The following is a 16,882-nucleotide window of genomic DNA, read 5'->3' as shown; positions in this document are numbered from 1 at the left end:
AGAGGGGGGAGCCAGGACACCCCTAGTGAGCCACAAGCCTCTGGGGAGGCCTGTTCCAGGACCTGAGCCTGACGCGCAGGGGGATCCCCACCAGGGGGCAGAGGGGAACCCGGGAGGCCCGCGGGAGGAGGCGAGATTGATGGCAGGGCGTGGGCAAGCTAAGCTCACTCGTGTATCCCTAACTCGGGGCAGTGGGTGGGAGGGGGCTAAAGAGACCCTCGGTTTCTCCGAAAGTTTCGGAGGAATCCTCCTTCGTGGATTTCTTACCCGCTCCAGCTCCTGTGCGTCCCAAAGGAGCTCCCATCCACCTTCCTCTTTCCTTTAGCACCCGAGGGCTTAAGGATTGCGCACCCCGCTCCAACCCCAGCCCAGTCTTCTCCCCGCGCCCCCTCCCCGTCGTGCTGGCCAGCTCTGAGCTGCATCCCTGGCACTGCCCCCTGCCCGCGTGCTCCCCAGCCGCCGACCCGGGCCCACCAGCCGCGCGGTTGCAGGCTGAGGGAAGACGCACTCGTCCGTGCTCCCTGCTCGCTCGGTGCACTCGGCGCGGTCCAGCCCTGGCCCCGGGTCTCCGCGCGCGAACCATGGAGTAGGAGGGCAGCCCCGGGACGCGCTCTTGCAGCCCGCGAGGCCGGAGCCTGTCCGGGGTGGCCTCGCCAGCCCGCCGAGTTGCCCAGCGGCCGGCCCTCCTCCCGCCGGTCCTTCCCCGCTCCTCCTCCTCTGCCGCCGCCGCCCCCGCCTCCCGGCCGCCCCCGCCGCCCCCGCCGCGCCGCCGCCCCAGGCCGAGCGCGGGCGCGGAGCGTGGGAGCCATGGCGCGCGATGAGGAGAGGGACCCTGAGCGCCGGGAGGCGGCGGAGCGGGCGAGCGGCGAGGAGGAGGAGGAGGGGGGGGAGGAGGGACTGAGCGATAGCGACGACGAGGGCGACGACGAGGAGACGGGCAGCGGCCAGGAGGAAGGAGAGCAGGAGGCGGCGGCCGGGTGGGAGCGCAGCGAGGAAGCGCTGCTGCTGCGCGCAGGGTTGCCTCCAGCCGCCGTCCCCGCCGCGGCCGCCCGCGATAGGAGCGGCCGCCGCCTGCCGGGGCCGGCGCCCGGCAGCCCGAGGATGCAGCCGCCGGGCGACGAGGACCGCGCGCGCCGCCGCCGCCGCCGCCGCCGGAGGGACCTTCTGCTGAGCCAGCTCTGCTTCCTGGCCTCGGTGGCGCTGCTGCTCTGGTCGCTGTCGAGCCTGCGAGAGCAGAAGGGTGAGTGCTCGCTGTTTGCCCCGAGTGGGCGCTGCGGCTCCGGCGGCTGGGGCTGCCGGGGCTGGGCGCCGGGCTGCTGCGGTCCGCAGGGCTGCACGGCCGGGCCAGAGCCGCGGGGGTCGAGCGGGCTGGGTTGACGCGCGTAGGTGCGGGGCACCAGGACACCGCTGCCTGGCTCAGGGGCTCCAAAGGAGAGGTCACACAGCGCCAAGACCGCGTTAGTGGAGAAGCGGCGGGCAAGCGTGGGAGCCTGGCTGCCCTGGGAACCTTTACCTGTGCCTCTTGCCTGTGTGCGCCTCTTTTCCGCGAGCTGGAGGGACTCGTGGTGGCGGTGGTGGGGATTCTTTCTCTAAAAAGCCTCCTAGGGCCAGTAATAAAGTTGTCCTAGTAAGATTCAGTACCTGTGCAGGTAACCACCTGTACACTCGGGCTCGGTGGAGGCTTGAAGGGAGCCAGTTGGACCGCTTCACATATAGTTCTCCATATAGCACGGTCAGACCGTCCAGCTTAGAAGCTCCTTACCGCCTTTCCTGAACAGGTGCCCGCAACTTCGGGTAGGAAAAAAGTGTTAGCCATCCAGCCAGGGTTTGGGAATAGTCTTATGCTCTTGCACAGACTCATTACCGGGAAGACATGGACTCCTTCTCCACGCTCCCTTTTGCGGACTTGCTGCGCTGAAAGAAATTATTTTGGCCTGATCACTTATCACTCTGTCCACTCCTTTCCCATGCTCTGCCCTGGGTCTGCTCCTTCACACACAACTTTGGTTTTATCTTTGTCCTTGGCCTTTCTGGAGCTGAAATAGACCTTGTGGAGAAATGTACTGAGAACAGTTGTCCACTAAAAACAATTCGGACTCAGGGGTGCAGCTGTCTAAGAAAGAACGAGAGAAAGACTTGGAAGAATAGCTGTTGTAAAATGGTTTTTATATCCCAGCCCTTCAGGTAGTGGGGTTTGTGGAAAAATCAGCTACAAAAATGGTTGCAAGAAAGAGTTACAAATATGTGCTGTGGTGTTAAGATAGACTTAGCTCTGCTACAAGGTGGTGTGAGGTGAAGAAAAGACATTTTGGAATTGATGGTAACATTTTTTTTAAAGGTGCCATCAATCAAAAAAGGGATCTCCCTCAAATTGGCTGGTGTCCTGCTTCATGGTGAAACCAGATGGTCCTTCAGGTCTTACCAGACCTCTTACCAGACTTCATCATATATGGTAATAGGAGAGAGGCAGTCTTGGTTTTCAGTGAAGGCTCAAGACTACAACACAGCTTTCTGAATCCCAAATCATCGGCCATGGGTTCTGACATCAGGAAGGGGCTGAGCCTATATGAGGAAAGCAGGACTTCTCTCCAAGGGCAGATTCAGACCTGCCAGGCATTAGCCTGCTGACTCTCATCCAGTTTTTATGAGTGAAAAGCCAGTTGATAGTCCATGCCATCTCCGACCAGAGCCCTACCAAGTCAGTTGCATGCCGGCCATTTCTCTGGCATGTTGGAACTCCATAAGTCACAGGCTTCTCACCACTTCCCAGGATTTAAAAGACATTTTTTTTTTTTTTCTGTCTGGTGACCCTATACAGTTAAGTAGATCAATGACAGGGGCATGCTCCACCCATTCCCAGGAAACCAGGCTATTTGGAGGCAAAAGGGAATCAGACACTCTGCAAACTTAAAGCCTGGTGACTAGACTGTCATTTTGAAATGGCTTCCCCAGAAGTGAATTTTCTGCTTAGGTGCCACTGACTCTTTCAATTCTGTAGCATGTTCCCTTTCCCCCACTTTTATCTTTCCCCCTGTCTTCTCTTAACCATTAATTTGCTTCCCCCCCCCCTCACTTCCTCCTTACCCCCTCCCATCAATGCCCAGTTTAGGAAAACTGCCTACCCCAGCACCTGAGGATCTAATTGGGAAAAGCCAAGAGTGTTAAGAAGGATGTCTCTGTTTATTGCTTGTTGTGATTCTATCTCCAGTCACTTTCCTTCCATATGACATTGATGACTTCAGTATGTGATGCACAGAAGCATTTACATCAAGACAGTTTTTTTTTAAGATAATCTGTAACAAATTAATTAATGCATGTGAATCTGGAAATGATGATATTTCTGCTTGTGAAATCATCATTGCACATACATAAACATTTGAAAAGTGACTCTTAACTCTGGAAGCTCAGGGGCTGCTCTTCTTAATAGTGCAGTGTAAACCATTTTGATGTGAATGAAAAGTTTGGAATTTAGTCTTGTTTTAAAGACTTTGTGATTCAGAGAGGCTGAGTGATTGACTTAAAGTCACATAGCAATTGAGAAGTAGAGAATAAACCAACCTGAAGTGACCTGACTCTGTTCTCACTTCTGTTCCCTGGTACTCATGCCACAATGTCGGTGTAGTTATAATATTTATATAATCCCATATGGGGGGGTACTTTTACAATGATCAGTGATAATATTTTTATTTATTCACATTTAAAACTATGTAGAGTTTATTCAAGATAACATTTCAGTACCTTGTTTTCTAACACATTGATCTTCCTCCCCCTATATAAAGGACAGTTCTTTTACCAAACCAAATAGAGATGTGTGGCACTTATGTTACATAATGTTACATAACATTTCTAATCATATGGAATCTGAGATCCCTTTCTTGACTTCTAACCAAACTCAGATTTGGTTATATACTGAAAAGTTTTAGTTATACTCTGAAAAGGTTTTCAGTAGATTTAGTATTTGGTTGCACGCAGTATAGAAAATAATCTATACTGTGTTTTCTCCCCTGTGGAGATGGAACATAAGGGTTGTTTAATTTAAATCAGAAAGGGTTAGTGCTGGAATCAAGAAAATCTTAATTCTAACAATGACTCAATTCTAACAATAATAACTAGAATTCAGTGGACTCTTAAGTGTCAAGCATTGTGCTAAGTATACCTTATATGAATTGCTTTATTTAATCTGTACCCTTTTCAGACAAGTGAGCCTTCAGCAGTAGAGTAAGACAAGTCCTAATTTCCCTTTTTAGTTGTTGTGGATGAAGACTTCTTTTTTGATCTTTTTTCAAAGCCAATTGAAGTAAGGTGTTAGGTTTGCTAACAAGGATTTTCTTTTATATTTGCAATGAAGATGAATTACTTTGTGTACTTTGAGTGGTTTAAAAGGGCTTAATTTTCTTTGTTATAAACTACCTGGCCATCTTTTTCTAGAAGGGGTTCTAACTCAGTAGTCATTTATATACGCATATATATTTTTTCAGATATCTTGAGTTTTCTATGCCAGTTACTATTGCTGTGTAACAAATCACCCCAAAACTTAGTAACATCAGTTTTTTTTTTTTTTTTTTTTTTTTTTTTTTTTTTTTTGTTCATGGATACTTTGGATCAAGAATTTGGAAGGGGCAGAGTGTGGATAGATGTTTTCTGCTCCATTATGTCAGTGGCCTCAGCTGGAAAGATTGCAAAGCTGGGCGACTTGACAGCTGGATTTGGAATCAGGAGAGACAGCATCAGTCCTGCGTCTGAGGGTTGATGTGGCTGTTGGCCCAGACCTACACGTGGCCTCTCCATGTGGCCTCTCTGTGTGGCTCAGTTTGAACTTCCTCAGAGAATGGCAGCTGAGTTCCAATAGCAAGTGTCCCAAGAGAACACAGTGGAAGTACATGGCATTTTTTCATCCTAGCCTCAGAAGCCACATGTTGCCACTTCCACTATTTTCTGCTGGTCAAGGCAGTGACAGATGTCAGCACAGGTTCAAAGAGTGGGGACATAGAACTACCTCTCACTGAAAGGAGAAGTATAGGGTCATAGTGTAAGAAGAGCTTGTGTGGTGGGAGATATGGTTGAACCTGTCTTGGGGATGTCTAAGGCTCTGAAAGAGTCATACCTTAGGAGCAGTTGTAGACATTTCCCAAGACAGGTAATGGTGACTACAACATGTATACATGCATACATTTATGTATATGCACATGCACACACACATAGGTATGGATATTGTTTTTCAAGTGTCTCCTGATCAGTAAACTATTACCTGATGTGGGAGCCAGAGGTGACTTTTGAAGAATGGAGGGCAGTGGAGATTTGGGCTACGGATGAAATTGCATTTCCAAGAGCCAGTCTTTGCCTGTTTGACTTTGTGACTTCTCATTCTTTAGAGAACTTAAAAAGAGGACTGCCAGACTCTCCAGCTTCATCTTCCCTCCTCTCACCTTACCTCTCCTTACTTCACTACTCCAGCATTTCTTTTGCTTCACAAGAGGTGACTCTTCTGGCCTCAGATCTCTAGCACTGTGCTGGTCTGCTGTGTGGGGGCTGCTGAGTTCATCACCACTACGAGTTATTCCTTCATTTCCTGCCCATAGGGCCTTCTTGGACAATACTAGGTTCCCCATTGTGTTCTCTAAATACATTGTATTTTTCTTCATAGCATTTATCACAGTTGGCAATTATGTATATATTTGGTCATGATTTGAGTAACATTCCTCTTCAATAGATTCTGAGCTCCAGGAGTTCAGGGACACTATGAACTATCCTCACCTCTGTCACTTCAGTCCATCATAGCTCAGAGACATTTGTTAAATAAAGAGGAAAATATTTTTTTTTTAAGTCTGTTAAATACCAGTGCTTAAAATTTCTAAACTGTAGTGCTCATGATAAAACTGGCTACCCTATGCTAGGAGCCTCTAAGTGAGTGTACACTTTAATTTCATAATTTATAATTTTGCCCTGATCCTGCAAATTAGATTTTTTTCCTCCCATTTTTCCTGCGATAGTACTAACCTGAGGAAAAGTGGTGTGCAGCCGGGCATGGTGGTGGTGGTGCATCCCTGCAATCCCAGTTACTCAGGAGGCTGAGGCAGGATTTTAAGTTGGGGGCCATCCTGGGGTACTTAGCATGACTTTGTCTCAAAATTAAAAACAAAAAAATTACAACAGACTGGGAATGTAGCTCACTTCCCTAGCATGCTTGAGGTCCTAGGTTCAATCCATGCCAAAGAAAAAGAAAAAGAAAAAGAAAAAAGAAAAGGCATTTCTGCCTGCTGTTAGTTGGTTAAATGGGTTAAATGGCAGGATTCAAACTGAAGCCTACCTGTGTCAAAACTTCATGCTGCTTCACTTTCCAGCCTTGGCTGAGGAAGATGTGAATAGGAGATGGGGAATCACCCTGCCTTTTTCAGTCAACCAAGGAGAGTAACAGAAGGTTGGTTTCATAGAAGCAGTATTTTAGAAACACACTGCTTTTCAACCTTTTCTATTTTCTGCACAAACATATATAGATGTGTCTCTTTCCTCCTGGCTTTTCTTAGCTGCTCATCAACCCAGATTTTTCTCAAAGATTTCCTCTACTTGCAAGCCTTGAATCCTTGTGGGAAGATTTTTTTTACCCTGGAGGGTTGGCAAAGCCAAAAGAATTGCAAAACCAGCTATTTGCTGAGAATTCCAAGGCCTGGTGGAAGTTGGCTGATAGGACAGGATTTTGGCAGTCTCTTATTCTGTAAGGATATTTCTTTTCCTTGAGCGCAAGAACCACCCACCCCAGACAAGGGGGTGTTAATAGTACATCAGTTTTCCTAATGGGGAAACTGAGGTATGGAGAGTTCAGAAAATGTCTCTGGAATTAGCAAAGCAATGGGTTGTGCTACCAGGAAGGTAATTTGAGTTTTTTTTTTTCCCCTGGCCTGTTCCTGCCTTCTGTTTCTGTAGTTTATTGGGCAATTATTTTTATTTGTTGTTTGCAATAGTTCCAAACAGGGTTTTATCCTGTAGCATTTGAGAATGTGAAGTGTTAAGGATTCAAGTGGAGGAGGGTTCCCTATGAGCCAAGTTGTAATGGGGGCCATCGGTCTCCTATGGTTCTGCCTGTTTTCATCTTATTCCTCTTTCTGTTTCAGGGGCGGCCCAGCTTTGCTCTGTTGCTTCTCCTGGGGGCATCCCATCCCTCCTTGGCCACCCTGACCCTTCCCCCACCCTTTCCAACTGTCTCTTTAACAAACTCTCTTCAGTGGAACCCTTTGAGGGAACTCCTGCCTGGATCCCCGAGGGTGTCAAACATAGGAATTTTTGTCCACTCATTCGTTATACCCATGGCAGATCTTTTGCTAGTTGCTGAGGTGACCACCGTGTCAGAAATGGGCACCCAGAGTACTTACTCATTCTCCTGGTTAAGTGAGAAGAGAGGCATCACACACTAATCTTCAAGAATTATGAGAGATAGGAGTGAGAAATACAGCGTGGCGTGGAGGAGGTCATGGTGGTCAGGAGGAGCTAGAGCCTGGAAAATAAAAGGAACTAGACTGAATAACAAAGCAAATTCATAGAAAAATGGACCACAAATACAGGCAGGCAATTTATAAAAATGCAATTGCAAATGGGCAATTGACACAAGTAAAACATTTTAACCTTTAAATGACAACAGGGAAATCTGAATTTAAAAATATTGAAATACTAGTTTTTATTTATCAGATAGGCAAAAATTAAAATGTGATAATATCAAGTGTTGGTAAAGCTTCTCTCTTTCACTTCAAATGAGGGAATATATTGGTACCCCAGATACCATGGGGGACTGCAATGAGGTGATGAGATTTCAGGCATTAACCTTCCAGGAAACCATGGCCTCTAAAGAGATTAATGTTTAGAAGGGATTGTTACTGAATACCTGTCCATCTATTCACCACTCTAAAGGGGCTCAGTAAATCGAGGACGAGATGTCAGGGCAAGAAGAAAGATTGATTTGGTAAGCTAGCAAGGCTGAGAAGAATGTGGACTAGTGTCTTGAAAGACCATCTTAACACAGGTTTTAAATCAGCCTTGTGCTTCTAGTTTTAGTCTGAAATGATGAACGAGGGGTGAGTGCCCAGAAAGGCATAGCTTTTTTTTTTTTTTCCCCTAGCAAAAAATTAAAGTGTGGTTAAATACAACAAGGAGGCTGTGGTACTAGGTTTTCTTTGAACTGTAAGAACGACTGCAGGATTAGAAAGGTCGAATATGGATTTCTGAAATGTGGGTACCTGTATGCACCTGTGTACCTGTACACACCGTGTACCACGGAGCAGGTCAGTCGTGACCTTTTGAACTCGGGAGTTTGAGGCCTAGGAGGAGAGCTGGAAGAAACAAGGGAAAGCCTACATCATTTCTGGAGCTGTCCAAACCAGTTTAAGTTGCTTATTTAAATCATGAAATTTAGCAATGATTCCTTGCTTGTCAATAGCTCCTTCTGCCTAAGAGATGGTGAACAAATAAAGTCAGTTCATCTGTGACCTAGTTTGGGGAATTTCCCTTTTGCAACATTTGCAACATTTCTCTTCATTTTCCCCCGTGTATTTCTGCATTGTTTGATCTTAACAAAAGTCATTTTCACTTTAGTGAGCTGGGCAGCCACTGAAATTTAAACCTGTGGAGGACAGGAAAGAATAAAGTGCGTGAGGAGCTGTGTGGGTGACCAGTTAAAGGAGGTGTCAGAGACTGACAAATTGTCAAGAAGTCAATAATGCCACTTTCCAGACAGAATGTGAAACAGTGAAGTTTGGATATTTTGACTTTGCAAGCTGGTGGAACATCTAGCTGACAGTTGATGATTAAGATTATAAGCAGTTGAAGCCACAGAGGAGAATTTGAGTAGTATACAAGAGGGTGGAAATTGTATCTTTGATGACATCTGTGGTTGTTGGTCTTCCCTGCAAGTGATAATTACCTGGGTAACTTTGAACCTTACTCATATCAAGTCCAATCCCCCAGAGATTCTGTTACAATGCTTTTGCAACCTGGTCATTGGTATTTTTTTTCCAAAGTGATCCAGTTGGTACCAACGTAAAATCAATGCTGGCACTACTGGATTAATGTTTAGTATTTACCTTATCACAGCCATGGAAATAAATGCTCTTTGTGGCTGAGCTATGAAATGCACTGTGCTTAATTTTCCTGTCCTGAATGTAAATTAATCTTTGTCTGCTTAGTTTTCTAAGGGTTTTGCCACAATTGAAATCCAAAGTTTTCTCCACCAGCCTTGATCAATCTCCTCTATTTTTTTTTTTTTTTTTTTTTTTTTGGTGATGTTGGGGTTGGAACCTAGGGCCTTGTGCATGCTAGTGAACACACTGAGCTATATCCCCAGCCCTCCTAGTCTCCTCTTAATATGTACAAAAGAACATTATTAATTATTAGTATTACTCCAAGAAGTTTTCTTTTAGAAGAAATATTTCCCAGGTTCTGGACTGGTCTAGTCTGGACAGGTTGCTTGTTAACCTTGCTGCCCAGCTGATTCCTTTTGCCATCACCCTTCAGCTCTATCCTGCATATTTCTTTCAGCTGCCCCTTATGTGAAACACCCTGCTTTGTGGAATCCTGTATATGTCTTTTGGGACTTATTCCTGCATTAGTGGTGTGCATTTGGGGGAACCACCCATTTCAGATGTCTTCTACAATAGGGAGTGTGGAATGTCGAGGCTAGAGACCTCATGTGTTTGAAAATATATTTGTTCTACTGCCAGGCTTACTAGATAGGCTGGGTCAAAAAATTAGGCTGGAACACATTTTCCTTGGGATTTTGAAGGCATTGTGTGGATGTCTTCCACCTTCTTTGAGAAGTCTTTTGCTTTCCTGGTTTTTGGTTTTGAAATGTGTTTTCTTCTTCTTAAGAGCGTGTGTGCTATGTGCTTTTTCTTAATATGCTGTTTGCTCCTAATGTCAATCTTGTCACAATTATATGAGCAGGGGAGGTCTGCCTTCTTCCATTTCCTGGATCCTTCACCAGATTTCTATAATTGGAGGCAAATGTCATTTAGGTATGGGAACTTCCTCTTTTCTCCATCCTCAGTTCTCTCCTCTCCCTCTTTCTCGATCATCTATTATTTGGATGTTTAACTTCCTGGATTGAGCTTCTAATTTTCTAATTTCTTCACCCATTTCTTTCATCATTTTGCTCTAATATCTATGGTTTTCTTAACCATTTCTTCCAACTCTGACGCTGACCTCTTAATTTCTGCTGTTACATTTTTAATTTCCAAGACCTCTTTTTTCCTTTTGCAAGTTACTTTAAATAGTATCCTGTCCTGCTCCATTAATACAGTATCATCTCTTTTATCTCTAGGAGTATACACAGTAGCTTCTGAAGCTGTCTTTACCCTCTGTGGACTCTCTTTCTCCAAGTTGTTGTTTATTATGGTTTTGTTCTGTGTTTTATGTTATGTGCTTTCTTCAAATGTCAGGGAATCTTGGGCATCTACACATCCTTTGGTGGAGCCTTTGCAAAGATGATTGGAATCAGCAAAGGAGGGTCTTATTGAGTGTGAATGTCCCTGTAAGGTGATCTGACTGGGCCATTTCATTGGGCAATGCTCCTTATCTCTAGTTTATCATCTTTATCAGGGGTTGGTCAAATTTCCCAGAGAAAGATCTCTCAGTGTTCCGTCTTAAGGGGAAGGACCTGTTACTTCTGGGAATTCAGGGAGAGAGGAAGCTAGTGTTAGGGTCGATTTGTTCAGCAAAACAAATTCTCTTTCCTTGACTCAAGGGAGATTTAGCCTTCCCACCTATGTGTATGAATATGAGTATGAAAGGGTTGAATAATTTATTTGGAGACATTGAAAGACCATCCCAAGTTATTTAAGTCAGCTTACCTGCCTTCCGCCCTCCCTTCAACCTTTCCTTCCTCTTTTAGCTATTATACATAGGAAACTAGAAAGAATGGCTACTGCCTCCAGTGGCTCAGGAGGCTGAGGCAGAGGAATCACAAGTTCAAAGCTAGCCTCAGCAACTTAGTGAGGCCCCAGGTAACTTAGTAAGGCCCTGTCTCCAAAATAAAAAGTAAAGAAGAACTGGGGATGTGACTTAATAGTTGAGTGCCCCTGGGTTCAATCTTGGTACAAAAACCAAAACCAAAACCAAAACCAAAAATAAAAAAACTACCTCCTGGGAAAACTAATAGGGGGAGGAAGAAGGCTTGATCTTTAGCATATTCTTTTTTCATTGAAAAATTTTGTTGGGAGAACTACAGATTCACTTGCATATTTAAGAAGTAAGATATAGACATCCTTTATATATTTGGTTCCCTCCATTGGTAACATTTTGCAAAACTGTAGCAGAATATCATTACTAGGACAGTCACATTGATACCATGCACCTGTCTTATTCAGATACTTATATATTTATGTGTGTGCATTGGGTTCTATATAATTTTAATGCCTGTATTGATTTGTGTATCCACCATGACAGTCAAGATACTGAACAAGTATTATGGCTTGGGTGTGTGGTGTGCCCCAAAAGCTCACGTGTGAGACAATGCAAGAAGATTCAGAGAAGAAACAATTGGGTTGTGAGAGTCCTAATCTAATCAATGAATTAATCCCTGAAGGGATTAACTGAGTGGTAACTGGAGACAGGTGGGATGTGGCTGGGGGAGTGGCTATGGGGTATGTATTTTATATCTGGAGAGTGGAGTCTCTCTTTCTCTCTCTGCTTCCTGATCATGACTTGAGCTGATTTCCTCCACCCCTTCCCTCTGCCATAATGTCCTGCCTCACCTTGAACCCCAGGAATAGAGCCTGCTGTCTATGGATTGAGACCTCTGAAACTGTGAGCCCTCAAATAAACTCTTCCTTCCCTACAATTGTGCTGGTTGGGTCTATTAGTCTCAGTAGAGAAAAAGCTGACTAAAACAACAAGGATTCCTCATGTTACTCTTATTTGACCAAACCCCATGTACCTTTCAGTACAGAAGGAGCAGTCAAGTAATTTACACACCTGTTCCAACAATAAAGTCAACTGAAAAAAAAAATCAGGACTTTAAGAATTAAGGAAAATTTCACTCTGGGGGGTATTACCTGCTGCACAAAAAATTGCTTATAAGTTGGCAACAGAAAGAGATGTCAAGCCAATCTGTACTCATAAAATGAGAGCATGGGAAGCTTTTTCAATTATAGTCTTTGTTTTGTTTTTGTTTTCATTGAAGAATTAGTTTTTTAAAATTCTTTTTTATTTGTTCCAATTAGTTGTACATGACAGTAGAATGCATTTATACATTTTGATAAATCATACATAAATGGAATAATTTCTCATTTTTCTATTTGCAAGGATAGTAGAGGGAAACAGACATTATTATCTCATGTGTATATATGAGTCAATTATAGTCTTAATTGCTCTTAGATATGGTAACCCCAGCTGAGTGTCCCATAAAGGCAATGTGTGGTGTGTTAATGATTTCTTTGTGATGGATGATATTTTTTTCTGTTGTTTGCATGGTGATTCTGAATGAATGCTCCATGCAAGTAGCTCGTTCAGGTAGTTCGTTCCGGCAGTTTGTTCATTCAGGCCCTGGAGTCAGGTGCATGGCAGTTACTTTCGCCACCCTTTATTTCTTGGAGTATTGGAGGTGGATGTGCACTTAGGGCCTGGGGAGACTTAACATCTGATTTTATGCGGGAGAAAACTGATATCAAAAAGAATTGGAATTCTGACTTCTTATTAAGTCAATACTTAAGAAGAGAGAAACTATGCTTAATGTAAACAGACTGTTGGTAAATTTATTTCAAATTCTGGAATGTGCTGGAATCCTTCTGAGAACTTTTTGACATTCAGTGTAATCAGTATGTGGGCAAAAGTAGGAATTTTCAGGTTGAGCTACTTCTCATAGCAAATAATGGAAATAGAGAAGATAGTATTGGACATAACTTTTCCTGTGTTCATATATGAATATATGACTAGTGACTCCACATCAAGTACAATTGCAAGAATGGGAATTAGAATAAGTTTTACTCCTGTATGTACCATATGTCAAAATACACTCCACTGTCATGTATATCTAAAAAGAACAAATTTTTAAAAAGAGGGTTGTTTAAGCAGAAACACTGGCTGTTACAACTCTCCTAGCTGCTTTAGAACATAGTTCACATCATTAGTTCACCTTCTTCTACTTAGGTAGTCACCTCATGTAATCATTAGAATAATTGAGTGTTTTGATAATGAGTAGACATTAGTTTTTTTGTCAGAGGTCTTTGAGCTTACAAGTTTTCAACTTTTTTTCCTCCCTGCTGTTACAATTCTAGGCTGCGATCAGAACATCAATTCCAAATGTACAAAAACTTTCTAGGACCTTAACAATCCAGGTTTTGATAAACTGATGTCCAGGACCTCCTGAATGAGATTCCAGTTTGATGATTTAAACTCACAGATGTGTTTGGGACTCTATGCAGAAAGTAAACTCATTACTACTACTTTTAATAAATGGAGGCATGAATTCAGGTCAAGTCCAGTGTTTTCCAACATTGTGGTCAGTTTCCTCCCTGATTTCTATCAAAATTGATACTATAGTATATATAATATCATAGATCTTGCTTTAAAATTTTTAAGTTAAAATATGATTTTTAACTTAAAAATATAATTTTTAACTTAAAAAATATACAGTACAGTATAGCACCCCCCAAACTCCCTGGAAATATCCCTCTGTGGTCACACCCTCCACTCCTCTCTGATCCTGATCACTACAGTTTTGTTTTTTTAAGAATGTTATGCAACCATTTCCATATCTTAGTCTATAATCTTTTGAGACTTGTTTCTTTTACTCAGTACTGGGCCTCTCATATTCATTTAAGTTGTTTCCTGAATCAGTAGTTCATCTCCCCATTTTTTTTTTTTTTTTTTGGTCTGAGGAATATGCCATTATACAGAGGTCCAGCAGTCATTTATCTATTGAAAAATATCAGTGTTGTTTTTAATTTTGATACTTATGAATATAGGCCCTCTAAATATTCAGATCTAGTTTTGTGATTTTTTTCCTTACCTTACTGCACTTGCTAGGACTTTCAGTACCATGTTGAATTTGAATAATCATTCATGCCCTGTTCCTGATTAGGAGAGAAGCCTGTTAGTCCTTCACTGTTAAGCATGATGTTTTTCATAGATGTCCTTTATCAAGTTGAGGAAGTTTATATCTAGTCTTAATTTTTCTGAGACTTTTAAATATTGATGATAGATTTTAAAGGACTTTTGCATCTGTGATCACACAAGGTGTCAGTCTGCACTTTCCTTGTACTTAGTTGGGAAATACTCCCTCCATTTCTATTTCCTGGAAGAGATAGTGTAGTATCAGTGGGTCATGCTTTTTAGCTTTCTGTGGGCATTTCTCTATGCCATTAATAATTTTTATGCCAAATAATAATTTTTAACATTAATGGTAATAAAATCACAATATTTTTGTTAGCATTACAGCAAGAGATGTTTATTGGGCTCTTTAGCCTGCCTGAGGTACTGTTCCAAGTATTTTACCTATCCTGACTTTAATCACCTATGAACCTACAGGGATCATACCACATTATCTCCATTTTACATGTGAAGAAAAATAAAACAACAAGAGAGAAAATTCCTCAAGGTCATAAGGTTTCTATATGACCACGTAGAATGTAAATTTCACATCTCATGGATTTAACTGTTCACATCCTCTGGGCTTAACTATTATAATTGTGTTCTTTGATTATTTCATAACTTATTTAGTCAGGCCTCCATTTGTGATATTGAGGTATTTTTCATATCCTCATTGTGATGAGTTTCTTATACAGAAGACTGCCAGTCTCTGAATGTTTCTTGAGGTTGAATTCTTAGAAGCAGTATTTCAGTGTCAAAGGGCATGTCCATTGTAAAGGTTAATGCATACTGTAATCTCACCTTCCAGGAATTTGAGCAAATTTGAAATCCCAGGAGTTATATTTGAGAGTGCTCAGTTGAGTGGTCTCTTGCCAGAAGTGAATATTATAATTACTTTACTTTTTTTTGTACTGGGGGTCAAACACATTGCCTCATGCATGCTAGGCAACTGTACTACCACTAAGCTAATCCCCTGCTTCTGTATATTTTTAATGCAGTTTGATTGCAGAAAGATAGTATCTTATTGCTTTACTTACCTTCCTCCTTTATCAGTGAGGTTGAATATTTTTACAAATGTTTATTGACCACTGTGTTTCTTTCCTTGGGAGAAAGGTTGTTCATGTTCAGTTTCCATTTTTTTTTTCCTAATGGAATAATAACGTCTTTCATAATGATTTATGAGAACTTTAAATGTATTTTTTAATTTTTTAATTTTTTACAGATTGCATTCGGATTCATTGTACACAAATGGGGTACATGATTTCTTTTCTATGGTTGTATATATGTAGATTCACACCATTTAAATGTATAATCATTTTTAAGGAAATCTCTTATCAAACTCAAAAAATTTTTGGCACATAAATTTTCATTTTATCTAGTTAAAACTGTATCTGTCCTCATATTTTTTATTGTTGTATTCTTAGATCAAGGACCTCAATCATATATTTATTCCACATATCTTTTATCTTTCCCCCCATTTGTATGGTTTAATTTTTTTAAAGATGTAGCTAATTTACTGGGAAGTTACCTTACTGTGAGATGAAGATGGAAATGGATCAATAGATTCAACAGTTAATTCTAGCATTGTTTCTGAAATAATCTTTACTCACCTGCATTTCAGTGTCTACTGTCTCTGTGCCAGTGGCAGTTTTTGTAACATCTATTTACTTCTGTTCACTCATTAATTAATTGTTGTAGTTTATTAGCATGTTAATTATCTGGTAGGGCAAGACTCCTTTTCTTTTGTTTTGAAAAAAATCATTTGTTATTATCACTCATTTATCTTTCCAGGTGAACTTTACAATCTCTGTTAAATTTCTCTCAAATCCCTCTAGGTTTGGACGAGTCTATAAATAGTTTGTGAAAAAATAGCATGTTACAACATTGATTCTTCATCTGTGGTTCTTCATTAGAACAAGGTTTTAAAGAAATCTTTTAAGATTCATGATTATTTCTCTATCTCTGTCCTGCATTTATTTGTGAAATGTGTTCTGGTATTTCGTATTTCTTATTGCTATTGTTATTACATTGTTGTTATTGTATTGTTCTTTATATATTCTTTAAAAATATTTATTTATATTTTCTTTTTAGAAGGTTAGAGTGATAATAAATGTATTATACAAACCAGTGCCATTTAATTTTTCAATAATTTGCTAGTAGGGAATTTTTAGATTCATGCTGTAGCTGAACGGTTCTTTACTATTAGCTATGTTTATTTAGTTATTTTTCATTATGCTATGGAAATTTCCTTTTATTTCTACATTTCTGACTTTTTAAAATCAGTCATGGATTTTGAATGTGGCTAAATGCTTTATTAACACTCACTGAAGTGTTTAGTATAATACAATATAAATAGCTCTACATTGTAAGCCACTCCCAAAGTAAAACCTAGATAGCTCTGACATGCTTTTTCTTTTAATTTGGTGTTGTATTTGATTTGTTGGCATTGTCTATGAAAGTTTTTCATTTATATGCATGAGCTAAGTTTATATATAGCTTCGTTGCCAGGTTTTGGTGGTCAGGATTAAAATAGCTATGTAAATGAATTGATAATTTCCATGTTTCTTTATGTTGTGGAATATTTTATGAAGTACAGAAATTATCCATAACTTGAAAATTTGAAAGAACACGTACAATACTGCTTCCCCCATAGTCGTCTTTGAAGGTAATTGTGAACAAACTTCAATTCCTTTTATTGATAATTCTCTGTGTAATTATTTTCTTTGGGCAATTTATATTTTTCCAGAGAAGTGTCAACTTCATTAAGATTTTAAAAACGAACACAATCATGCATTACTTAACTTATTCTATA

The 16,882-nt window shown here is 41.4% G+C and overlaps 1 protein-coding gene across 1 annotated transcript in view; it reads left to right on the top strand.

The window, feature by feature from the left end:
- The first annotated feature begins 707 nt into the window (after nucleotides 1–707).
- The window catches only part of SLC24A3 (solute carrier family 24 member 3), a 511,438-nt gene continuing 495,263 nt past the window's right edge, over nucleotides 708–16,882 (top strand). Inside the window, exon 1 of the mRNA XM_079123534.1 lies at nucleotides 708–1,240. Coding sequence (XP_078979660.1) covers nucleotides 808–1,240 — 433 coding nt within the window. The 5' untranslated portion in view covers nucleotides 708–807. The remainder of the gene's footprint in view (nucleotides 1,241–16,882) is intronic.

The sequence above is a fragment of the Sciurus vulgaris genome (genome assembly GCF_902686455.1).
Source record: "Sciurus vulgaris genome assembly, chromosome: 2".
NCBI classification, from domain to species: Eukaryota; Metazoa; Chordata; class Mammalia; order Rodentia; family Sciuridae; genus Sciurus; species Sciurus vulgaris.
The sequence above is the reverse complement of the archived record's forward strand: the minus strand, read 5'-3'. Positions and strand labels throughout refer to the sequence as shown.